This window comes from Hippocampus zosterae, chromosome 7 (genome assembly GCF_025434085.1).
Source record: "Hippocampus zosterae strain Florida chromosome 7, ASM2543408v3, whole genome shotgun sequence".
Classification (NCBI taxonomy): domain Eukaryota; kingdom Metazoa; phylum Chordata; class Actinopteri; order Syngnathiformes; family Syngnathidae; genus Hippocampus; species Hippocampus zosterae.
Window position 1 is genome coordinate 23063943 of NC_067457.1, and position 25878 is coordinate 23089820.

The 25878-nt window shown below is 44.9% G+C and overlaps 1 protein-coding gene across 3 annotated transcripts in view; it reads right to left on the bottom strand.

Moving 5' to 3' along the window:
* The window catches only part of clasp2 (cytoplasmic linker associated protein 2), a 41726-nt gene that overhangs the window by 6169 nt on the left and 9679 nt on the right, over window positions 1-25878 (bottom strand). The window contains exons 6-35 of one of the 3 annotated variants that reach the window (XM_052070945.1): window positions 25471-25568; window positions 23280-23350; window positions 15923-16054; window positions 15247-15320; window positions 15067-15159; window positions 14853-14998; window positions 14637-14772; window positions 14467-14537; window positions 14317-14376; window positions 14029-14106; window positions 13770-13937; window positions 13086-13126; window positions 12758-12928; window positions 10860-10883; window positions 9794-9895; window positions 9642-9668; window positions 8436-8462; window positions 7589-7762; window positions 6889-6933; window positions 5600-5707; window positions 5320-5382; window positions 4459-4565; window positions 4355-4378; window positions 3415-3570; window positions 3211-3302; window positions 3049-3112; window positions 2238-2297; window positions 2093-2095; window positions 400-563; window positions 230-308 (exon numbers count right to left, since the gene is read on the bottom strand). In XM_052070945.1, coding sequence (XP_051926905.1) covers window positions 230-308; window positions 400-563; window positions 2093-2095; window positions 2238-2297; window positions 3049-3112; window positions 3211-3302; window positions 3415-3570; window positions 4355-4378; window positions 4459-4565; window positions 5320-5382; window positions 5600-5707; window positions 6889-6933; window positions 7589-7762; window positions 8436-8462; window positions 9642-9668; window positions 9794-9895; window positions 10860-10883; window positions 12758-12928; window positions 13086-13126; window positions 13770-13937; window positions 14029-14106; window positions 14317-14376; window positions 14467-14537; window positions 14637-14772; window positions 14853-14998; window positions 15067-15159; window positions 15247-15320; window positions 15923-16054; window positions 23280-23350; window positions 25471-25568 — 2658 coding nt within the window. Of the gene's footprint in view, window positions 1-229; window positions 309-399; window positions 564-2092; window positions 2096-2237; window positions 2298-3048; window positions 3113-3210; window positions 3303-3414; window positions 3571-4354; window positions 4379-4458; window positions 4566-5319; window positions 5383-5599; window positions 5708-6888; window positions 6934-7588; window positions 7763-8435; window positions 8463-9641; window positions 9669-9793; window positions 9896-10621; window positions 10640-10859; window positions 10884-12757; window positions 12929-13085; window positions 13127-13769; window positions 13938-14028; window positions 14107-14316; window positions 14377-14466; window positions 14538-14636; window positions 14773-14852; window positions 14999-15066; window positions 15160-15246; window positions 15321-15922; window positions 16055-23279; window positions 23351-25470; window positions 25569-25878 lie in introns of all 3 variants that reach the window. The other 2 variants (XM_052070946.1, XM_052070947.1) reach the window with 2 other exon arrangements.

The window sequence follows — 25878 nt, forward strand, 5'->3', positions numbered from 1 at the left end:
CGGAATCCCAAGTGCCACTGAAATAATAAATGCAGTGAGAGGGACATGGAGCAGGAATGAGGGAGGTGGAAGTGGAATTGAGTGATACCAAAGAACCTCTTCAAAGAGAGGACTTGTTGAGAAAAAGAGAGCTTTTGAGCTGGCGGTAACCCGTTACTCGGGTTACCGCCAGCAAGCTCCCCTCCCGACACCAACACTCAAACACGCACACAAACTTTGTAGATTTTACCTTGAGGTTGGGGGTCTGTGTTTGGTCCACGGTGAACCTCATGAGGATGGTGAACTGGAGGTCGTTGGGGAAGGATTCCCTGCAAGGAGAAGACAACTTAAAAAAAAAAAAAGAAAAAAAAAAGAAAAAATGCTGGTGCTAAAGTGTGTGTGTGTGTCTTCTCCACTGACCGTGTCACATCCAGCGCCCTCTGGACCTTGGCTTGCACTGAGCCCAGCAGGTCGGCGCCCATCTTCTTCAGCAGCTGGGTGAGCAACACGAACAGCCAGTCCTGAAGGTCCTCCTTGTGGACCAGGATGAAGTCCACCAAGGTCTCCAGGAACATGCTGAACACCTGACAACAGCCATTATATTTATTTATATTTACATTTATATATATTTTTTATTCATTCATCTTCCGAGCTGCTTCATCCCCACTAGGGTCGCGGGGGGTGCTGGAGCCTATCCCAGCTGTCTTCGGCAGTAGGCGGGGGGACACCCTGAATCGGTTGCCAGCCAATCGCAGGGCACACAGAAACGAACAACCATTCGCACTCACACTCACACCTAGGGACAATTTAGAGTGTTCAATCAGCCTGCCACGCATGTTTTTGGAATGTGGGAGGAAACCGGAGCACCCGGAGAAAACCCACGCAGGCCCGAGGAGAACATGCAAACTCCACACAGGGAGGCCGGAGCTGGAATCGAACCCGGTACCTCTGCACTGTGAAGCCGACGTGCTAACCACTGGACTACCGGGCCGCCTATATATTTTTTAAACTACGGTAAATCTTTTTTTTTTTTTTCCCCAGCAATGATCACAGTTTGATAATCGCCGCCATTGTTGTTTTGATCTCGCGTTAAGTAATCTCGCGAGACGAGATTGGAGAGATCGGCCTTCACCGTGTGGAAAGCAGACGATTGCCAAGTCGTGTAACGTTAAAACAAGTGTTGAGAACAAGTGTCGCGAAAGTTTATTGCGGAGATATCACAGAGGAAGCGGCTGAAGTTGGATAGTTTTTTGCGATAATAATTTTGTATGCCTGAATTATTTACATTTTTGCAGCATTTGTTTATAATAAATAAACCTATTATCAATGTATATTGTTGATGTTTGCGCTATTGTCATATGCAATTGAATATGTAGACCATTTCAGAATTCAAAATTTGGGACTGTCTAATTGCATAATGGGACTCATACTTTTCTGATCAGAGTCCCTGGCACTCGCAGGGCTCAAACTGTAAAATTATCACTGTGACAATACACATACAAAAAATAAATCAATCAATAAATAAACACACCCAGTTAAGGTTGGCTCCTTTCGCCCCCAACTCATGAAAACCAATTATTACCAGTACACGGCCACCAATGAATCGTATTGCCATCTGAAGTCCCTTGCTGATCAAAACAGCAGTACGTACCAAAAAAATTCAAGTGCAGAGTCATTGCATACGTTTTGTAAACGGCACTGCACATTATATAGCAATGGCGCGCTTGAAGACGCTTAGTCTTAGCCGAACATTTGGCAGAAGGCGCTCCTGCCATCCGATTACCTTCACGTCACTAGCAGCCAATCGCCACAAGACACACCACCAAATGGCGTCTTTGACACAGTCCGGTCGTGCCAATGCCATAGGTACTCACACTCACACACACACAAATCTGCTTTTTGTCTCCAAGTTGTCAGGAAGTGACACGAGCCGAGTTTTACGTTACAATCCATCGGCAACGCTCCCATCAAACAACAACCCAAAGTGACTCTTTGTGGTCAGGGGACGCGTATCTTTCGGGAGGCAAGCAGTGGGTTTTCTGAAGAACAAACAGACTTACTCTCTGCAGATTTCCAGGGGCCAGCAGCGGCAGCATGGAGAAACACAAGAGACACGCTGGTTAGAATCCAAAAGAGACAACTTTATAGAGTCAAACGTCTGGAACTGGGATGTTTTGCACGGAAGAGATGGAAGAAGGAACCCGAAAAAAATGAAATAAAGGGGAATGAGGTGGGAAGGGGGGGATGGGATGCGGTACCTTGAAGGAGGCTGAGCTTATACCGGATTCTGCCGTGCCGTACACCCTGCCGGAGTCTCGCTGAAATTCATTCAAATCATAAAAAGGTCAAAAAAATCCAAGGAAAAAAAGGGGAGGCAGCGCGGGAAGAGGGACCCATGCAGGTTAGATTGAGGGCAGGGTTTGAAAAAATAAAATAAAAATGCCAGCCTGACTCGTTCTTTAGAATTCTGAGGAAGAAGACAGACCTTCCAGTGAGGCGACACGCGCGCTCTGGCATGGCATGCTGTGAGAAAACCGCATGCCTTGTTGCTTTGTTTGTGTGCGCGTCATGCATTGTTGGTGATTAAACCGTTTATTCTGCTGCGGGTCAAAGTGACCCAGAGTTTGAAGGGCACCACTGGGTTTGGGGTGAAATTTGCGTATGAACCTAAAATACTGGTGATCCTTTATTTGACCTTTTCTAAACTTCTGAATGTCCAAGTCTTCTGTTGGTTCAATGCTTGTTGCCCTCCAACGAGGAATTGAAGGGCAAAATTCACAACAGGTGTTTGAGCCATGAAATTCTCCAAGGCGATCCAGTCTCACGCCTTTCTGTGACTCTTCCAGTCTTTTCTGTATCTCCGTTACAAGATGTTGGTTGACACTATGCCTCAGATAACTGTTGTGAATTTTGTCAATTTCGCAGGAGAGAAATACTGCGGTGTCCTCCTTGTTTTTGGGAAGGCAGAATCCGGTACAGTGAAGAATGGCGGGAAATTAAATGATGGATTTGTGCATTTTTAACAGGTGTGCGTGTGCGTGAGACGTGCACACAACATGCCAACCATACCTTGCTATGCGGGTCTGCAAACATGCGGGTGAAGATCTCACATAGCCTCTTCAACTCCACGCGACTGCAAATTGTAATTGATAGAAAAAAAAATTAAAACATTCAGAAATAAGGAATGTGGAATAGGTCCTGAGAGGTCTGGTGCCAGATTGTTGGACGCACCTGAGGGTGCGCTGGTTCTTTAGGAGGGCCTGGAGTCCCAGTAGACCCTCCTTCCTTTCGGACCAGTTGGCGCTGGCGCAGCGGTTCAGCACCTGGACAGTTCACAAATATTGGACACATCACACATTGATAATGCCTTGGCCGGGGTTGAATTTCCCGTGCCGTCCTTCCGTCCATCGCGCACAGTCCGACAGAGGGTCGAACCTCGGCCACGTCTTCCGTCTGCCTCATGTACGTGGGTATGGCGCCGCCGTTTCTGGAGCTGTAGGATCTCTCGGAGCAGGCGCTGGACGCGTCGCTGTTGGCGTCGTCGTCGGAGTACATGCTGTAGTTCTCGTACCGCCGCCGCGCTGGCTTCTTCTGCGGGACACGTAAAAATTACGGCAGAAGAACTGGGCAGGAAATGACGGCAGAGCCTTCGCATTCTGCATGTGCTACATTTTCCTTTAGAAACTCACTCACTGAATAATCACTAAACTAACGCCGAGCTGTTTAAACACTAATAACCGTTTCACATTTTCTGTCACGTTGTCAAAATTTGCTTCATGCAAGTGACTGATCATCCTACTGAGTAATTTCTTTGTGCGGACGGCAACTGCGGAAGGGCGTCCTTCCAACTTGGATGATTATCAAATGCCCGAAAGAGATATAAAGGCACATTAAGTGAGATAAACGGACACAAATGACAATATGCGCCAAGCCGATTTCGTGCCAGCTAATGCTAACGTTAGCGCACATTCATCGGCAGCAGCAGGAATTGAACTTAACCAATACTGTACATTAAATGGCATTGGCGCTCACCTCTCATGGATGCACATTGGAACAGCAAAAAAACAAAAAAAAAAACCTGTGTCCCACGCTAATTACTTAACAACCTGCTGGTTGTGCTGGTCACTCTCGCTCTCCCGTCCTGCTCGACCGGCAATGGATTTACGCGTATCTCAAGAAGTCATTTTGGTCTGAAGACAGTTGGAAATCCGCCAATCGATGGAAAATTCTCATGCCTGCTGCCAAGAACTATACGTTCCAGCTAAAAGGGCAGCGGTCTTCTGAGTAGTAAACACGCGCACGAAAACACACACGCGCACAAACAAGGCAAGACTACACAAGACTAAAGGTACAAGGCAGGGAAAAAGAGGCTGACCTTAGATCGCATGTCTCCCAACAGCTGACAGCATTCAACAAGAGGTAGAAGCAAACTTGGTTAACACACACTCACACAAAAAATGGTTGTTGTGGTTTTCATACCAAGGCGTCCGCAAGTGCCTCTTCCACGTCCGAGCCAGTGTTGAGGACTCTCATGGCGCTGACCGAGGATGACAGGCGGCTGGACTGACCCATGCCGAAACTCGAGCCTATTTAGAAAGCAAATGGGACAGGCGTGAGGAAAAATGAAGAGCGACTGAGGAAATGGGGCCGACGTGCTTTGGATAAAAATGAAAAAACACATCAGTGATGACAACTCATCCATGATCAAACTCTGTTCATGTTATGACTGATTAGATGACATTTGAGGACAACGTATGACTTGAAAGAAAAACTGGAAGACGGCGTCAGTGTCCACTGAGCTTGGATCTGCAGTTGGGTTCAGAATAGCAGCGTTGAGGAGATGCTTCACATCTGTGTTGCATTTCTCTTTAAGAATTTATTCGAGAAAATTGAAAATGTGTGAATATTTCACTTTTCTATGAATGGCTGAACTACGAACGGGCTGCGCAAAGGTCACAATGGTTTCGGAGGTTGTTCGCATCTTTGTTGCATTTTGTTGAGAATGGTTGACATGGAGTGGAAAGACTGATAAACACTCATTTGACGCGTTTTGGATGGATTTTGAGCTTCACAAACTCACTGCTATCTATCCTGAGCACAACTGACACCGCTTATAACACGGTGGGGAGGAAACATGCGATTCCACTGGAAAGCTCTGCCATCCTAAATGCAAAATCAAATCAAGAAAAAAGAAAAAACAACAACAACAACAAAAATGAAGAAGCAAGAAGAAAACAGAAAAGTAGCAGCAAAGAAAAGAAAAAGAAGCGAAATCAAGGCCGACTGGGTGGGTTGGTTGGTTGTGGTACGAAGATCAAGTAGAGGTTACTCAGCCTTCACCTGCGGCCCCGAAAGCATCGGGTGTGTGGAGAGCTCCTGTGGAGCGAGAGTAGCTCCGCGTGGCTGCAACCCAGATTCAAACACACACACACACATATAGATACATAATTGACATTAGCCCCCTGCGCTCCTCCATGCTAATGGCTTAAGCAGAATCGGAAAAGCCCCCCCCCCCCAAAAAAAAAACGTGCAAGTGATTTGGGTTGTTTTGCTGTCAAGTTTCCACTTCTCCAGGGTGGGGCGGCAGGCAGTTGTGCGGGGGCCGGCTACTGCTACTCACCAAGGGGCGTGAAGGAGCGTACGGGGCTGGTGTCCCGGCTGCTTTCCCTGCTGGCCTCCCGGCTGCAGCCCTGACTCATACTGGGCCGGGGAATACGGCTGCCCCGGGCTGAGCCCAGGGTGGGGTGGTTTCAAGAGTGTGGCAAAAAAGAAGGAGAAGGAAGGAGAAGATTGTGAAAGACAAAGAGGACAAACACGAGGAGGAAAATGTGACGTACATACAAGGAAGAAATGTGCACATGGGTCAACTTCCAGTTCAGGGGACCAATTTCTGATTGCCCGTGTTCATTCTTTTAGGCCACGCCAACACAAACAAAGGTATTTTGTTGCCTCCATTGTTGAATGGATCTCTGCTCTCAGAGAGCACAGAAATCAAAAGGCAGGTGACTTACCAAAGAGCCTTATAGGACCCCACTTTCAATGCCCGTTTTGGTTGGAGAATAACGAGGTGTGCAAATATCACCGTGCTTAATAAATAAGCTACCTTCGCTCAGAGGCGAGCGACCTCATTAGGTATACCTGCACCTCGTGCGGTCTACATATAAATGAAAAGGCATGGGGGCTAAGAACAGAGTCCTGTGGAATGCCACTTACAACAAGAGCATGAATTCTGTATATTTAAAAATGTCATTTTGACTCCACACAGGATTCCCCGTGATTGCCGAGCCTTTTGCAGATGTTTTGACTTCGGAGTGACATCTCTTGTTCTTGAGATCTTATTCGAGGGTGCAAGCACACTCCAGGCAACTTTAAATACCCGTGTTAGTGTCAATGGAAGCTGAATCGCACTTGAAACCCATCAATGCAGTTTTTCAAAAAATAAAATGATTTGTGATTGATAGCTGTAAAAGCTCTCCGTGCTCACACTGAACACAATGTCGTCAGCGCTCTGGGAAAAACGCACATCCATTTGTTCTTTTTCTTCTGAGTTTTACGTGAATGGGAAGTTCGAAACAAATGTATGTGTATTTTCCACAGGGTAATGACAATATTCCTTCTGCATAATTGTTTTTGGCCATCACAGAATAAGGACAAAGGAAGTGAGATGAATTAAAGGGGTGGCGGGAAGGAGGAACGGAAGGACGGATGATATCCAGCCAGTCAGATGAATCGCAGCGATGAAGATGAATTGATAGAAAGCAAGAACGCTCATTCGTTGACACGGAGACGCAAAGACCACGCATTTGCATTGCAATCGGTGGACGGTGGAGAGCGGATTGGGACGACAAAGAGACGGATGGTCGATCACAAAGTTCAGGCATTGAGCAGGGTGGGAGAGTACAGACTTACCTCCTCTGCTGGCGCCATTGTAGACAGAACTAATGCTGGAGGGAGCTAGAGAAGCGGGAAGTGGAAAAGGGAAAGGAGGGCAGAGAGGGAGCAGGAGGGTGTGAAAACATTTGAGGCCCAGGAAAGGAAATTTTTTGACAGATCTTACTTTCAGGTTTAGGCCCCCTCCCCCCCCCCAAAAAAAAACACTGTCAGGAGAGATAATGGCTATAGTTCAAAAGGTCATTTTATGACATGAACCACCTCCACTTTTTAGCCAAGGTAGAATCATTTCAAATGTGATTTCTTTGTTCAATATTAGGCTTCAGGGCAGAGAATGTGAATACTTTTGCACACGTTTTCTTATTTGTACAGCACATATTTGCACGAGTCTACAATATTTTTCATGTTGTCGTCGTCATGGATTATGAGGAGCATTTCCCCCGAAAATATGTACCGTATTTTCAGCACTAGAAGGTGCACCCAATAGCATTCCATTTTATAAAAAGCCGACAGTGCGCCTTATCATCCGATGTGCCTTATATATGGACCGATATTCTGATTTTTGGACGTAGTATTTAAAATGTTCTATAAAGCATTTTGTTACAGCTACAGCGGTTGTGAAAGCGCTATATAAATAAAGCTGTATTGTATTGTAATACATTTTGGGGGAAAAAATTAAAACAAAAAATTTACAGCAAGAATGCTCTCTGGCACTCACCGACAGACAATCGTGTCGGGGAAGAGTCTCTGGAACATCCTTGGCTACGGGGGATGCGGCTCCGTCTGCGCCCATCCCCGGCGGTCCCAGGCAGCACCCGGTGGGCCGAGGAGCTCATGGTACTTAGCGCCGTGGTGGTCAGCACGCGGCCGGGGGAGCCGCTGCGGCTCCCAGCTTTGAGAAAATGCCAAGTCAGGTGAATGGCAGCCAAATCAAGAGTATTGACAGTAATGTACCCATCCGTCATGTGTGCAACCCAACTTCCCATCTGTCTGGAAAGCAGGAGAGCAATCACCACACACACACACACACACACACACACACACACACACACACACACACACACAAACGCACACACACATTCACATGATTTAGATGCTATTATTACCTGTTTGAACGAGGCATCTATTTTAGTTCGCCATTTATTTTTATTCAATGTATTTTAAAGGCACCCAGCGACTAATTTGGGCACAGTGTATGCCTGTTTTGGGTTGCAGCAGCCGGTAAGAAACGAGATCGTAACTACCCAGTTGAGCAAAGCGTCAACTTGAAGGATGTTTTTCCATTTTCATAAGGGGATTCTTAAAGCACATGGCGAATAATTTGGGCAAGTCACACCACTATTGCAAGAGATTTGATTTCCTTCAACGACCCCGCTTTGCCCTGTGATAACTTGTGCTGGAATAGGAGTGTGGTGAATACATCGGTGAGCACCCCAACATGCATTGGCCAGGATGTGATGAAGAAATTTAGGTGACGATCAGTGCGAAGAAAGAGAGACAAAAAAAGGCTAGGAACCAAATAAAGTTAAAAAAAAAGAACACAAAGGAGGCATTAAGACTCTTACCACCGGCAGGGTTAGGAGACTGGGATCCTGAGCCATCGAGTTAGGGATGGTGGGGGTTGGGGGAGGGGGGAATGAACAGCAGATAAAACTGAGGTGGATGTTGGGAAGATCGGAACAAGAAGAGAAAGCGCCGCGATGGAATGGATGAATTGAATTCAAATGAACTCCACAAAATAACGGAGCTGAGCACAACTGGGGTGCATGTTGGGACATGAAAGCACACCATGAGAAACCGTCCAAATTAAAAAAAAAATAAAAAAAAAACGCACGATTGTCAATGCATGACAAGTTTAGTTTGTCCGTTCGGCTGGCTCTGAATTGTTGCGGTAATAGTGTTGCTTGGAGTGTCTGGAATCATGTTGTGATTTCCCCGGCAAAGCCAGGCAATGAAACATTGCATGCAAAGAAACACAAACACACACACACAAGTACCAAGTGGAACCTCTCTAAAGTGGAATGCTGCAAAATATGGGTGAAAAAATACATTTCAAAAGATGAGAAAAATGTTGAAAGTTTGAGTGTCTCCAAAAAGAAATAAATAACTGCAGGTTTTTGCGAAGGAGCAGGCTAAGTAAGTCTACAGCGTACACCGTCACTTATCAATATCTGGTCACTAGTTATTTGTTTACACTTGTGTCAACTTTTTACACAACATCCATCCATTATTTGAGTCGCTTATCCTTCGGAGGACGCGCTGGAGCCTATGCCAGCTGTCTTTGGGCAGAAGGCAGGGTACACCCCAAACTGTTTGCCAGCCAATTACAAGGCACAAAAAGTAAACATTCATACTCACAGTCAGGTCTATGGACAATTTAGAGTCTACTACTAACCTACCATACATCTTTTTGGAAAGTGGGAGGAAACCGGAGTATTTGGGGAAACACGCGGGCACCGGGAGAACACGTAAACTCCACACAGAAAGGCCGGAGCCCGGATTCGAACCCTGGACCTGAGGTGGACGTCCTAACCATGTGACTACCGAATGTATGATTTACCTTCACAAAAACCGTAGATGAACATTAACCCCATATTTAGTAATTCATATTAACAAGTCAAATGATTACCAAAAATTTTTTTAAAAAACAACAACAAAAAAACAAACAAAAAACCTGAGTGAGAGCTTAGCGTGTGACCACCATTCCCACTGTGGAACACAGTAACAAACGCACACATTTTGACAAACAGTATCGGACTCACACAGAATACCTGGTGTGCAATCGGATTCGTCGGAACCTGAAGGCACAAAAACATGGCCGCTGCTGTGAAGCTAACAGATATCGAAACCCCGCAAACACACACAAACACACACACACACAGCACGCACGCACAAAAGTTGTTCCTTGAGAGAGGTAACATACGTTGCGACTGGGAGACCATCTTGGCGCGGCTGCGTCCCCTCGAGTCCACGTGGCTGGACACGATGCTGGCGGGCGTCAAGGGCTGCTTGGTGCGCACGCGTCCTGGAAGGAGGCAACACGCTTGGGATCACACTCCACCAAACATGGCGAGATTACGGTGAGCATTAGCTTTAGCGTGTAGCGCCACAAAAAAAAGGTGCACTGGAGAGCTAAAGGTCAGGTAGCTAATGGCGGGTAAAGCCACGGTGAAACGCACGAGCCTCTTTCACACCGTCTGCGAGAAAGGAATGTCAGAAAGTTGGAACAGAAGCTCAACACCTGACATTCACTTTTGTAGCGTTGAAAGCAATTGTTGCTGTCTGGATGCAGCAATTTTAGGGAAACGCTGCGTAAACGGGGCTTCGTATAAGCAGTAGCTCCTATCACATTGCCCGCGGGAGAAGCCATTTTGTCGCCTTTTCCCGCATTTTGTTATTAAGCGGCACCAACACAGACCAAGCGGACCAAGTTGAAATGGAAATGTTTCTTCTTTTGGGGGAGAAGCATCAGAGCTGTAATGTTGCCAACACTGGATTTTTTTTTGGGCCTTGTTTCTCTATAAAAGCCACATGTGGACCTTTTTTTTTTTTGGTACCTTGTTCTATGTAAAAGGCCTACATACATTGACTAACTAGATTTCGTATGAAAGGCGATGCTAGATTTCTTTGACTGTGGTCTGTGTAACAGGCACAAGTGGAATTTGTAGATTTTTCAAAAGCTGCCCATGTGAAGCCATTTCTCTAAACACAAAAGTGCCAGCAAACAATGTCTCCCCCCCCCCCCCCTTACCGTTGTCTGACCTGGATCCTGTGGACAGACGCACAAGTAGTAAATACTAACACACTGAATGCTAGTCGTATTAACTTTAGAGGCAACTTGAATTAAAGGGCGAATCGAATGAAGCTTTCAAGTCAAGCTATGAATTAGGCCGCGAGTGTGATTTATTAAAAAGCAGGGGGGGGGGGGGGCTGTGTGCTCACACAAAGGAAGATCGAGTGAGGGGAAGAGGAGGGAGAGATGATCTTACCATCCGTTTTATCAGAGGTATCATCTGTACAGGAGCAAGGGAGGAGGAGGATGGGAAAGAAACAATCAAGGAAAGGAGGAAGAATTGGAAGAAAGGAAGTGAACATAAGGATCAAAATGAAACAAATTCAAGCCCCAAAAAAGAGGGAAGACAAAGGAGAAGTGTGTGTTAGTAACTTGAGCAGAGATAGTGAAGTAGACGTTCAAACATGCACCGAAGCACATTGGCTGTGTTCTGAATCGTTCTCGAACCACTACGCACTGCCCGATAGTGAGTTCAAATCTGCGACGGGTGAGTTCAAGTTATCCCCTATAAGTGTATCCCATTATACAACTTGAAAAAAAGAGAACCCGTGGGGGGGGGGGTGGTTAGATGACAACGAAACGAGGATCTCAGAGACGGAAGAAAGAGTGCTGGTGATGGAAGAAGCTACGAAGAAGCTGCTAAAGCTACAAGCTAAAATGGAAAACAAGATAACGGATCAAGAGGGACGAGCAAGACGGGACAAGATAAGAATTTATGGTGTTGGAGGGGGCTGAGATCTGCAACGATGATAGCGTTTGTAGAACATCTCTTTAAAGAAAAGCTCGAGCTTTCTCCCTCCACCGATCTTAAGATTGAGCGGGTGCATCGCGCGCTAGGCCGTAAACCTCCCACCGATTCTCTCCGCGAGGTGTATCATAGTAAAATGCGCCAGCAATAAAATTAAGGAGGAGGTCCCGCGTAATGTTTGGCACAAGAAGGGATTTCTGTACAAAGAGAAGAGTTTTTGTTGACCACGACTATGCACCAGAGACCCTGAGGAAACGCTGCAAATACGCAGAGGCGAAGAAGGTGTTGTAGGAGAAAGAGATACGATTTCAGACTCTGTTTCCAGCGAGGATGAGAGTATTCTATGAGGGAGAAACGTGCCTTTACGACTCAGTCACTTCCGACATGCTGAAGAGGGGTTTTTCCGTGGCTGTCTACAAACCTTATCCTGCCCTACTTGTCCGTGTCCGAGACGTGAACAGATAGACGGATAGCGAACAGTAAAAAAAGACCAAGAATCCAAGATGTTGAGATGGAGCTTTAGTTTTCTTTTTCCTTATATTGTAAAAAGACAATGCTTTCCAAGGCATATACTCAAGAAGAAAACAAGAAATGAAGACAACAGCTAGCACTGTGATCAGAGCTGTTGCGCTATATCGTTGATTGTCATTCTTCTCATTCAGAGTTTGCTTCGTGTACAATTCACTGAGGGCATGGCCAATGTGTGTGTGTGTGCGTGCGTGCGTGCGCGGTAAGGGGCAATTTCGGGAGGTTGGTTGAACGAAAAGTAGATCTTTGGTCCAAAAAGTTTGGGCACCCCTGCTTTAACTAAATACAGTAGTTAACATATTTTTAATTATAATAATTTAAGACGAAGGCAAAAAATGTTTCCCCATTAAATAGAATGGTTATTAAAAAACAAAAAAACTTATTTTTTTTTAAATCCATCTGAAAAAAGGTAGTTTGTAAAAATAAAAATTTAACAACTAGCACTGAAAAAAGTGGAATACTTTTTTAAAGCTCAATGAAAAAAGTGGTTAACTTAATTTTATACGTCTGAAAGCCGAGAGTTTTCATTATTTTATAAATGTTAGCTGCCAGGAACACTGGCTTGGCAGCGATACGAGTCGGCACTTGGTCTCAAAGTAAGAGTGGATTTTTAAATCCAGTTTCCAATCCGCATATAGCAATTAGGGAGTAGGAATGCGCAAATGATTCCAAACACAGCCATTGATGCGGCATGCAAAGCGCCAGTGTCAGGAAATTGGGAATGATGGTGGAGGTAAGAGAAAACCCAAATCAGAGTGTTCATGTGCCCTCCCGCTGCTCTCTGATTGGCCGCCGCCATGACCGACAGCCGCCCTTACCCAGTGAGGCGTAGGAGCCGGGTGGCAGGCGGCCGGGCCCTTTTGGCATCGGCGCCACGTGCCGGTGTTTGGCCACGGCGGCGGCGTTCACGTCCACGTCGCTGCGTGAGCGCTGCAGGGAGGCCGCCGACAATGCCGCCACCGCCCCACTGCCTTTTGAACCCGCAGGGACTGAGCAGGTGCCAGGGGATGGGGAGGAGTGGGATGAAGGTCATGGCGAAAAACACGTGCAGGAATCACAGTACAAAAATAAACAGATGGGATGTAAACAAGCGTGATGATGAAAGGGATGTGTTCCGTGTACGTGTGTGTGTCCGTATCTACTCACCTCGCCCCGGGGCTGCCGACCACTTTGAAGACGGGGGCCGACTGCACAAGCAAGAAAATATCAACTTGAAGCAATAGTTTCAAATTGGAGCACGTCTACAGATGTGAGTATTCTTGTAGCCTTTTTTTTATAATATAGTACTTTCATAATTTTTTTGAAAGAATACTTTTGTCTTTTTCATTGAATGTAATTTTTTCCAAATTCATTTTTGGTATGATTTGACATTTGTTCATTTTGGGTTTTCATTCTAACATTCTGTATGATAGTAAAATTATGAAATATATTATTGTAGATTTCATCTCATGCTTTTTTTCCCCTAATTTACCCTTTTTTGTAATATATTTGTATTTTAGGTCTATTTTGTGTTTTCATTGTAATATTTATATGTCTGATCCATTTTTTATTGTACTAAAAAAAAATGTTTCCATCTAATGCATTTTTCCTGTTTTACTTTGTAACTCTGAAGAATATTTTCCCTACATCATATTTTTAATGGTTCATTTCGATTTTTTTCCCAATATATTTTTGTTCAGATATTGTTTAGCATTTTTTTATTAATTAGTTTATTTCAATTATTTTGGATGATTTGGTATCATTTCTAAAATCTTTGCATTTTTTCACTATATGTATACCGTATATTCCTCATCTGCTGTTTCATCTTATAGTATACATCCGGTATATTACTTGAGGCTTTCCTGCGAGGACGAGGACGAGCGGTCGCTCTGAGGCAACGAGGCCACGCTGCCCGAGCTCTTCAAGCACGACTGCAGGGTGCGCTGGTAGGACGACTCCAGAGAGTTGTAGAGCGCGTCCGTCTCCCCTGGGAAGTGGTTCCTCAGGCCCCAGTAAGCCCTGAAGGAAAGAGGTAGAGAGATGAGACGGGGGGGGGGGGGGGGGGTGTCTCAGGTTTCCTCAAATGAAAACATTTCGGGGCACGGCTTACTTGCGGGCTTCAACTCGCGCCTCCGAGTCGGCGTCTCGAATTCCCTTTTTGATGCTTTCCACTAAAACCGATGTGTGCCTGTGACAGAAGTGTGTGTGTAAATTGAATTAAATGCACTGAAACAATTATGGTGAAAAGATTAGAAATGAAAGGGGGGGGGGGTATTTGACTAGGCAAAAAAATGCAATTTTAGAAAAGAATCCCCAAATATTATGAGGAGCAAAAGAACAAAAAAAGGGGATAAAAAAAGGTTAGATGAAGAATGCATCATATGGAGTCCATGCTCACCTCTCTAGAGAATGTGTCTGCCATTCTTGTAGCAGGAGGTCCAAGAAGTCATAACAGCGTCTGAAGAACGCACGTTTTTATTTTTATTTTATGATGACCAAGTTAGCTTGTTGTTGTTAGCTTTAAAAATCCATATTGACGCAGTCTCACCTTCTAACAGACACAGACTTGGACGTGCAGTTACTGGTGATCAAAGGGATCAGTCGAGGGACGTGCGTGTGCTGAAAGAAAAACAAACATCAAAGCCCACCAGAGATCACTCAGGCCATTTTTGAAATGTGTTTGCGTTATTCCATTTCGTGCACGTCTATATCGTGTACCTTTATGATGATGCGAATGGCAGACACGCCAGACGTGGCCATGACCTTTGCACAGTTGGGGATGAGGTTGAAGAGGACGGGGACGATGGCTTCGGCGCCGTGGTCGAATTTGTTGCCCAGCACGGAAGAAAGATGCCTACAAGTAAAGATGCCATATGAGCACGATACTGTAGCAAAAATGAGGTTGAACATACAGCATACGTGTGTGACACCTACGCCACAGTGATGCAGGCCTCTCTGACCACTTGGGATCGCAGGTCCTTAGCGGAGAGCTTGAAAGCTCCATCCAGGAGGCGAAGATGCTGGTAGAAGCAATCGTAGGAGGTGGCGCCGGCCACCACCAGGGAGCGGATCTTCTTCATCTGACGACAAAAATAAAATCGTCAAAAACTAACGTCACAGGACCAGGAGAGAGCGGGGGATTACTTACGGCGGCGGCCCGCTGGTCCCAGTCATGCTTGTCATCGGAGCAGATCTCCCGAATCTTGTTGAGATTGTCCTCCAGATCTCTGCTGGAGTAGATCTAAAAGAAGAAACTTTGTTTGCATGTTTTATAGAGAACCCGAGCGATGGACTAAGAATAGCCTCTTTTAAAAAGACGTCAATCTACCTGTACAGTCGGGACATCTGTGAAGGCTTTGACAAAGTCGTCCTCGTCCACGGCCCCGGCGCTTTCCTTGGACCCTGCAATGTCCCAGTGTGCTAGCATGTCAGCATTTCGTATAACGCTCAATAGAAATATCTCCTAGCAAACCATGGCATGGCAACTGTTAGCATGTTAACATTTGATCACTTCGCATTTGAATTAGTACCCACCACATATAGGGTAACCACTGTTTTGGTTAATCATGTTGTTATCAAGCTATATTTTGGCATATTAGCTGTTAGTATGTTAGCAATTGGCCTTACTAACCATCCTTGGTGCTCTTGCTACTCAGGTTGCTATCTTGCTAGCATACTAACTGTTAGCATAACTCCCATTAATCCGCGTGATTCATTTTTTTTTTTTTTACCAAACTATCAGAAAAAGATGTAAAGTCATTCTCAATGATCCCCGCTACTTGTGTAGATATCAGGTCCAAAACAGAGCACGGGGAAATGAACTGCACTGGGAAACTGATACGAGAACACCACTTGCGTGGAATCAATACACTGAACACTCAAAAGTATTGTGCGCTAGAAGTAGAACGGAAGCTCTCAAAAGGAAGAAAGCTGGGCTTAAGTGTTTCTAAGGCAATGCTATGGACGGTTATCATAAAAGTATTTTTAAGGAACAGCATGCTAACCTAGCTTAGCGGTGGCACTGGCTCGTCGGCCTGCCGCTGACTCGGCAGTCTTCTTGGGGACTTTGGGGACTTTGAAACCTGAGGATGATGAGCGGTTGCCATCCACACTGTCGTCGTCGTCGAAACTTCGATCTGTGGAGAGCGGGGAAAGCGGTTAGTTCCGTCATTCACGTAGATACATGTGTTAAGTAGGCGTTCATCCGCCTGTACCTTTCACACCATACAAATGAGAGAGTCTTGGTCTCCGTTACTGCCACTGAAGCCAAGAGTACGTACAGTGGTGTCAGCGTATGCATCATGCGTGACTTGGCCACCGGGGGCAGTATAATACCGCCACAAAGACACAAACAAGAAAGATTTGCGCAAATACTGTAAGGGACTCAGTAAACGGCCAGCCTATTGCGTTTTTTTCTTTTTTTTGGGTGTTAGAATTAAGCCAACAGAAGGCTAAGCTGCAATGTTGTTTTTCAATACACAAAGTGTAATTCTTTTGGCTTTGTTACGTTTGCTGGAAAGCTTAAACCGGCAGTGGCATTAAGTAGCTTGAAGCCTCTTTTTAAGAAATTGTTCACCATCTGCCAATCTGCTGCTTGCTCTGAAGCCAGTTGAGTAAAGTTCACTGCCCATACAGCGCATGGATCCAGAATTTTTGCTTTCAGGTCAAAGCAACAAAATCATCCACACATCTCATAAATCGCATCCAGCCATAAGGCACCACAGCATCATTTTTTTTTTAATGCAAACAAAAAAAGAATGATATGAAAAAATACATCTAATAGGGGCGGCCCGGTATTTGAGTGGTTATCACGTCGACTTCACAGTGCAGAGGTACCAGGTTCAATTCCAGCTCTGGCCCTTTTTTGGGTTTTCTCGGGGTCCTCCAGTTTCGTCCCACATTCCAAAAACATGCATGGCAGGCTGATTGAACACTCCAAATTGTCCTTAGGTGTTAGTGTGAGCGCGAATGGTTGTGTGTTTCTGTGTGACCTGCGATTGGCTGGCAACCAGTTCAGGGTGTCCCCCGCCTACTGCCCGAAGACAGGTGGGATAGGCTCCAGCGAACATAGTGAGGCTAAAGCGATTCGGAAAATAAATGAATATATAATAGGCATGAAAGTCAAAACTCACTCAATCAAGACCAGAGTCTGATGACATCTTTGCAAGGCACTACTAAATGAATCCTCAAGACCGATGGGTTCGTTTTGAGAGCAACACAATCACTCACACAATGACAGATGTGACACGTTCCAAGACAAAATGGTGGAGACGGAAAACGACGACCGCCCCAAAGACCCCCAGCCGACACCTTTGCTCATTCATCAGCTGACGTGCACAAGTGTACATGAAAACAACACGGGCACGAAATAGGTTCCAACAATTGTGCAAAAGACGCCCAAGGTCTGCCTCCACACTCACAGTCACAGATGCGCTGACAGATCAGTCGCCTCATTCTGCAGGCGACAGGGCGGGCGCCCCCCTCTTCGGCCGGACCCTTGCCTCACAAAAAACGCCGGGCAAATGATGACATGGACCCCCAAAAAGAAAAGCCCTGCGCCCCTGCGAGTTCCGGCATTTTCTTTCACTCCTCTTCCCCGAGCTCTCCCGGGCCCCTCCCTTTGCGCTCGGCCAGGATTTGGACAGCCAATCGGATGAGAGGTGACATCATCCCATTGCAGCCAGTGCGGAGGCAGCACACACGAACGCACGCAGGGAATTTTAACAGGCTTTCTGACTGTGAGTCTCTGGTTAAGCTAAAGTCATTAGCATTGACGGCACAACAGCAAAATTTTCGGGACCTTTGTTCAATGACAAATAACACGGAGCGACAGAGCGATAAGAAAATCAGTGTCACAAGTTTGGTTTTTTTTTTTAGCAGAATTTTTGCACATTAGCAAGACATCATTGTGTTGCTGATACTATTGTTTGATCACAACCAGTGTAGTTGTTATTTTGGGTACATTTTGCCTTGTCTTGCATATGTGAAAATTCACTCATGTGTGAAGAGCGGTTTTTACTCAGGATCACAATTTTAAATATAAAATAAAATAACATATAAATAAAAGTCTCAGGGGGGCTTACATGCTTGAGAATTCCTTGTCCATTTGTTAGGTGTAAAAAATAAATAAAAATGCACATTCGAAAATTATAAAGGGTTGCTTAAATTTTTTTTTTAATTACGATCACTGCATTTTCTCATTTTAAATAAATGTGTTGTCTTGCTTGAATTAAATCATGAAACTTTTCTAATATGCAAAATAAATGCACATTCAAAATGCAAGTTGTTTTGCATGAGTGAAAACTCGTTTTCAATTTGGAACATCCAAAAAAAAGCACATTTCAAGAAATAGTATCATAAAAGTAGGTGCCAATTCTTTTTTCCGCCCCCAATTACTATCACTGCTGCAATTACGTAATTTTCAAAGGATCATGCTGGCGAGGGTCTCAAATGAAACCCTCGCGGAGTGTCCTTGCTTCTGTATAAAGGACAAAAAAAAGGACAGGAAATGAGGGGGTGGCAAGGATGAGCACAGACCAGGCAACAAGCGCCGCACACACTGTTGCTGTGGCGACATGCAGACCAGCTTCTCACCATTACAGCAAAATGAAAGGCATCCATTCGACATCGATACTTGTCTTTGTTTCATTGTTGTACGCACCGACTTTATAACTTCATTCTCTTGCTTTATTAGAGAAACAGACACGTGTGCAATATAACCAAGAGCGGCGTTGTCATGGTAACGGCGGACTGACATTTCGGGAGAGAAGCGGGGCGGGAGGCGTGGGGGTGGGATTAGGAATGAAATGACAATCGGTTTTGTACAGGTGCACCTTATGCAGCAAAGTGGGGGAAACATGGAGGTGTGTTCCAAGTTTTACGTCAAGGTTCGGTTGACATGGGAATACTTCACGTCAAACAAAGACAATTAAATAAAGGACACAGCTTTGCCTGACGTCTGCTTAGCTTCAGGCTCATAAACAATGCAAAGGCCATAGACGGGCTAACAAAGAGCATCAATGCTGTTCTAACCCTTGAAGCAACAGGTCCTAGATGTCAAACGCGGACAGAGAAATACTCCCATGCATGTATTCTTTATCCTCTGAAAAAATGACCATTACTGCAGCTTCCTGAGTCAGTTGTAAAACTCTTCTGTGTGAGTGTGTCACTGTGTTATACTGTCCCCTTGTGGCTAAGGCGCACACACCAAAACGAGCAGCACTACGTCCATTGAAATGAAGTTTAAAAAAAAAATAGGGGAGGGGTCAAAAACGGTTTCATTCATTACATTTTTTAAAATTATGCCATGACTGTATACATTTAAAGACCAATTTGAGGGAGTTCCATTTCCCTGATGGAAAAAACAAAATTACAAATACGTGTGTGTGTATATATATATAAAAGTGGGTTTGTTTTGAGAACGGAACAGCTGAATGAAGATGTCATGAAGTCATACAATCTTGAGAAATCAAGAGTAGTTCAGTCTTTTTGGAGTAAGCTAGCTTGAAAGAACACACCGAAACTGCTCATAGGCAGTTGGGACCAGATGGACGCCTTGTTTTGAAAAGACAAAAACAGCAGGGAAGGCAGCAGTCTACTCGCTCGCAAACTCCCATCAAAACATGGGAAAAAAACCAAGCCTGGATTCAGACACGCAGACCGACGGGTATAACTTGAGATTTCGAGTGAGGGCGACGGGGGAAGAAAACATGAAACGCGGAGGACAGATTTCCCCTGGCAACTCGCCGAGCCTCAGAAAACGGGGTCAATCTTTCCTTTCGCGGAGCTGCTGAGGCATTGGAGCAGAATGAGATTGTCTGCAAATGTGCGGATGCGAAATAAGTGTGTGTGTGTGTGTGTGTTTGGGGTGAGTCGTTGTCATCACCAAAAGTATGCTAGCGATGAAAGCTGCTACTTGCGGTCAGTTTGTCTTTGGCTTGTACACCGTTTTTTTTTGGGGTTTTTTTTGGTGTGTGGCCTGACTGCCACAATTTCAGACAGGACGGAGGGGGACCGTGACCCCCCCCCACCCCCCACATAACAATCGAGCCTCCGAGACACAGAGTGGGCTAACTCCATTTTTGTTATCCTTGCAGAGAGCAATTTATAGTTTAATAGCAACAGCAAAATGCGGAGGCATTATACCTTGGAAATTTCGATGGCAATGACGACTACTTTTGGAGATGTGCTTTTACAGAAATGATGGTTGTCCTCTGTTTTATTTTCCGTTTTAACATCTGTTAAATCTATAAACTTTGTGTTTGGCAAATCATTAACTTGGAATTTTATGAAATATCAATATGCATGAACAATCACGGACAACATTCACGTACACCAAGATGCAGATGCACCGGCAACCAATCAGTCTTTGATCTCAGGGTCCTCTACCAGTGATTGAAGTTTTTGCAGACTGCTCGGAAAAGGGAGATGGCCCAGTGTTGCACTGACGAATAGAAAAGTGCTGAATGCACCCCCTAAATGTGGCAGTCAAAATGGAAACGTTGTGATTCAATTTTGAACAAACTGCATCAATTTGTATCGGATACTCAGACGCATTAAAGTTGCCCAATGTATACGCAGTTACCCTGCAAAATGGCGGCGCCAGACGCAAACAGCGACAATGCAACCCGCCAACACGTTATTCAGCCCAAACATTAAATAACCTCTATCTGGCGTGACGTACAAGATTTGAAGGCACACTTTCAAATGTTTGCGTCGTCAGCCAGAAAAATGCTGTTGTTGGGTAAACAAACAACCGAAATGACATTATAACCGTTTATTTCAGTTACTGATTTAATGAGCAAACCTCTTTGACTTTAATAAAGAAGCCAGCAAAACAAGGCTTTGCCGCAATCGGATAATTAGATCAACGGAACAGGACTGGCCCGTTTCAAACTCTCCAGCTCTCCCTCTTAAAATATGCGCCCCGCCGCCGCTGCTGCTGCTTTTGGTCTGATACCTGCGTAGAGGCAGAAAATTTTCGAGGATGACATCAGCCAACTTCACAGAAGAAGGGGAAAGTGAATCAAGTCTGTTACGACGTCGCCGGCGACAACGTAGCCAGATGGGGGTTAAACCATACACCTACGGCCGCCATCTTTGCTAAAATTTCACGGCGTCCTTTGTACTGTTCCCTTCCTTCCCCTTCAGTCTGCGTGTCTGTCATGATGAATGGGGGCGAGGAGGCGGCGACCCGACGACTGACTGACTGACAAGATCTCGGTCAGCGTCTTGTCCTTAATCCTCTTCTCCTTCCCGTTCTCCCCGCAAGAGCTGCCTCAAAGCCCTGAAGAGGCGTAATTACGGCATTCCCTCTTCAGGTTTAATTGGTCCAATGCCATATTTTGCATCACCTCCAACTACATGTTTGAGTGGATGTTCTTTTAACTCAGTCAGTACTAGACAATTCTAGACCAAGTCTGAAAAGACATTTAAAAACGTCTATAGGAGTGAATGAGTTAAAAGCAAAAACCAGCCACATGATGATTCCAACAAAATTTGTATTTGATAGCGAGTGGTCAAATGTCGCCCCCGTGCTCTGCTCACGCAAAAATTTAAACTCCCACATTTTCGGAACAGAGTGTTGTCCATCTGTTTAGAGTATGTGGCTTAAATTTATTAGTCAGGGGACAAAATCTAGCGGGTGGCTTCTCTTACGAGAAGGAATCCCGGAAGTGGACAAAATGACACCAAAATGGCACACTTCTTATGTGTTTCCAGGGTATTGTCTTGTTGAGGCTATTTTTGTGGGTGTACTTATTGATAGACATGCCTACAAAATCTCACGTTGCCATGGTAACCTGCTGACGCGGGCTGGATTTTCAGACCAGTTTGTCTTTGAAGACCCACTGCAAGTTGCCCAAAATGTCCACTTCAGGTCAAAATGGCAGACCTTCCTGTGATTGGGTTGGGAGGGGCTTCTTAACCTTGGACCCCGAACTCTTGCATGACTGTACTGTCCACGTACATTCAGCGAATGAGTTAAAATTGTGAAATGCTTTGCATAGCACTATCTAGAATAGCAACAGTAGAAGTCACTTCATCGTGCTTCCCTAAATTAGAACCTCAATTAAATTGTCATATTATTTCACAAAGAAAACAAAGAATTCTTTTTTTACTTGATGAAACGTCCTTATATTTGGACGCCAGGCCCTTATAGTCCAAAATTTAACCTTATGCTCTTCAAAGCCAAAGACGTCATGTCCACACACGTTTTTTATGGGTCTGCTCATATCATACATGGCTACAAAATTTCATGTTGACAAGTTACTTGGGTACTTGGAACTTCCACCCATTTCTGTTGACTGGCCCACAAACCACCAAGCTACCAGCAATGACAATTCACTTGCACATGCAAATAAAGGTTTACAGCACAGTACCAAGAGATGCACCGCTATATTCTAATGATCCTAACACGTGCTCGAGCCAAAGTGCAGCCATGCAGCTGCCTGAGTTAAGAGTAAACACGCTCTGCTTGTCTGCTTGGTTCTTCCCCCCCTACCAACCCAGCGCGGTTGTCACGGGAGACGGCATCTTCAAAAACAGAGGCTGCGAGTAAACAAGCAGTTGGGTGTGATATACGGCGATGCGGCAGCCAAAAGACACGCTAGCGTGTCCGGGTAATAGTAAGACTAACATCAACCTCATACAAGCGGGTTATATTTAGTATAGACGACAAATAAATTTGACAGAATTATGTTTGAACTAGACAGAAGTCTTTTTTTTTTATCCTTGTGTTTGTGGGACTGTCCAACAAAAAGTCATATTTTTGCGAGTTCTGTATTTTGAGCCAGGGGGGGATATACACTAAAAGTAATAAAATAGTTGTAGGCTTTATTTGCACAAAACCTTTTTTGCATCTTGGATGAAAATCTCTAAATAATTTTTAAAATGTTTAAAACACTATATTTTTCTAAACTAAAGGGGAGGATACATAATAACAATTGAAAAACTCAAAACAAGAGCTTTTTTTTTTTTTTTTGGACAGCAACATTAATCCGCACAGAGCGTGTCCATTTATGACAATTTATACAAACCGAGTGGTAAAAACACCTGCACTTCTATCAAAGTTGTAGTCGTCATATAGTGCATACATTTTTGTCCCATACGGCGTGACAACATTAATTCTATTTATACTTGGATGAAGAAAAGGTCATGCACTGTCCACTGTACAGCTCCGCGCACACGCACACACACGTTAATCCTTTTGGGTCCGATTACATGGCAACCAAGTGACACAATATCACGAGCACACGATCAAGCCGCGCACAGGCACGCATGCGGCAAGAGCAAAATCGTCTTGACATGACTCAACAAGATGGTGGGCGTCATCCAGTAAAATAAATAAGACGAGACACTGACCGTGACTGGGGCTGAGAGCCATGTTGCCTGAATTCAAAGCCTCATCAAAGCGAACGAATATGGTCTGCAACCTGCAGGGGGAAGAAAAGAAACTTCAAACAATCACGACGATGAAATGGATTTGCTATTCCAGCTTCTATTGACGTTTGGCACCGCACGTGAGCGTCTCTCCGAGGTGGGTGTGTCGACACAACAACAAGATGGACGTTGCTTCGCCGCTTTGCACATGTATGACAAAAATAGAAGCACAACACGCCCTGTGGGGGTAACGCGCACACTGCTCACCGCTTGTAATCTGCTGTGGAAAATCGATTCCTCCCTCTTTCGTTTGCATATTAAACTATCAAACAGAGGATCGGTTCCTAGTTTCTGCGTCGTATTCCGCCCCGGTTGGGCGCTGAGCCGGTGACTCGCTCCGTTCTTCGGCTCTTTGTATCCAACATGGTGCAGTGGCTCTCTAAGGGGAGGGGAGGAGGCAAGGGGAGGGCAAAGCGTGCGCTCAACAAAGCACCACCTACTGCTCTACATACATTCTGGATGTGTCAATCACATGCTTGGAGTGGGTGGGGGGGGGGTTTATTACAGTCCAGCCAAGGTTTCAGCGTGTGTGTGCTAAGCAGCCGGCAGATCTGCTTACCCCTTTACATAATCTTACCCCCTCTAGTCCCCCCCCAACACACACACACATTTTGGTCAGAGGGGGGAGGGGCTAGAGAGCAAAAAAGACGAGCCATGTTTGTGTCGCCTCCCCCCATTTGCCTTCTTCATGTTTTCCTCATCACAAAATCCACTTTTCTACGTATGCAATGCAGCCCAAAAGTGGCAAGACGGACGAGACCTAAAGTTGATAAAATACTCGGCACACATGGCGCCATTTACGCTTTTATTTTCACGTCATTTTGGGAGGTGTTGAATGAATATAAAGCATTAGTACTTTGATTTAAGGATGACCTAAGGATGAAGTTTTTACACGATGCAAGGCACTGTGCGTTAAAAAAACTATGTATCTGGGCAATATAAATCAAGGAAGTGTACTCACGAGAGACGAGTACTTGCTAAAAGTGTTGCTGGCTGCCAGCAAGAAAGCCATAACAAGAACATGGTTTAAAACTGACCCGCCAACAAAGAACCTATGGCTGGAAATAGTGGGAAAAATATTTGAGTTGGAAAGATTCACAGTCATATTAAGGGTCCAAGTAGGAACGGTTAAAATGAGATGGGAAAAATGGGAGGAGTACAAAAACAAATGAATGAGGGAATGACACCACAAATCGGGAGAGGTCACAATAGATTACGGATATAAATCCAACAAAAGGGACACCTGTCACTGTTGTTCACAATATTCTGCTATTTTTATTTGTATGTGTGTTGTTTTTTTTTTCTTTCCTTTTCTTTTTTCTTTTTCCCCAAATATGTTTGTACGTCATTTGTTGTTTCCTATGTTAAAGGGCCGTCACAGCCATACATGGACGTTGTTGTGGAAACTAAACACGGGGGGAAACGTACGACGTCCTCTGTATTCATATGTTCAGATTTGTATGGTCCTATGTGTGGTTGAAATAATAAAGATGCAAGTTACAAAAAAAAAAAAAAAAAAGCTAGCTAGCTAAGAATAAGCAGTTTGGCAGATTTGAACAATTTTTCAAAAACGAGACTCAAAGTTGTTCATTGCCACTCCTAGGAGACGTTTACTGTCAACCTAATCTCAAAGCAGAGACTTAGGAAAGTCTGCTACCGTGTCGCTAACACACGGTGCAGAAAGCCAACAAAGGGGCAAACGAAACGTGCATCACGGTGATTCAAAACCATCCAGCAACTTCTATTTGAACGCAAGCGCTAGCAAAACATGGGGCTTGACTTATTATTAACGTCTTTTCTGGTAACCATAGCTCGCTCGCCTGCTCAGCATATTTGTGTTGATAATTAGTTATCTTTGAATACTACAATCATTTTGGTCAGTGTAATGGCGATGCATCTCATCTCATGAAAGCGGCGCGACTGAAGGACATGACTTTGGCCCTCCTGTCAGCCTGCTCCCCCATCACGTTCCTCCAACCCAACCAGCGCCAGTCAGCATTGTGCTCGGGATAAAAAGAGTCTCTGTGAGGGGCAGAGTGGTGCATGGCGTGGCCTGGGACTGACCGGGCGGTTCGTGCTTCTGTGAGTGCGTGCGCGTGTGAACACAACTGACCGTGCGGCAGGCAGTCCTCTCTTCGCCAAGTCGGCTCGTACCCTCTCGCCAACGTGCCGGTAAATATCCACTATTGTTGCGATGGAGGCCTCTCGTACCTGCGCGTCACAATCAATTCAAAGTGGTCAGCGTTGGGAAAAAAAAAAAAAAACATACTGTACATATGAACCAAAACAGCAGCAGTACAGAGCTTCGTAATGAGACTTTGAAATGAAATGAGGACGTTCTAAAAGTTATACGTTGTGCCTAGATGTGTCAAATGATCGCGTTAATTGCGACTAATTAATCACAGTGATATTTAGCTAGATGTTTTTTTTTTAATCGCGTTAATTTAAATTTCAATCTCTAACTTTGTTTCTGTAGCTGGGTTGCCTGTTTATAACATTCCTTTTTACGTTTTGGCTTCCT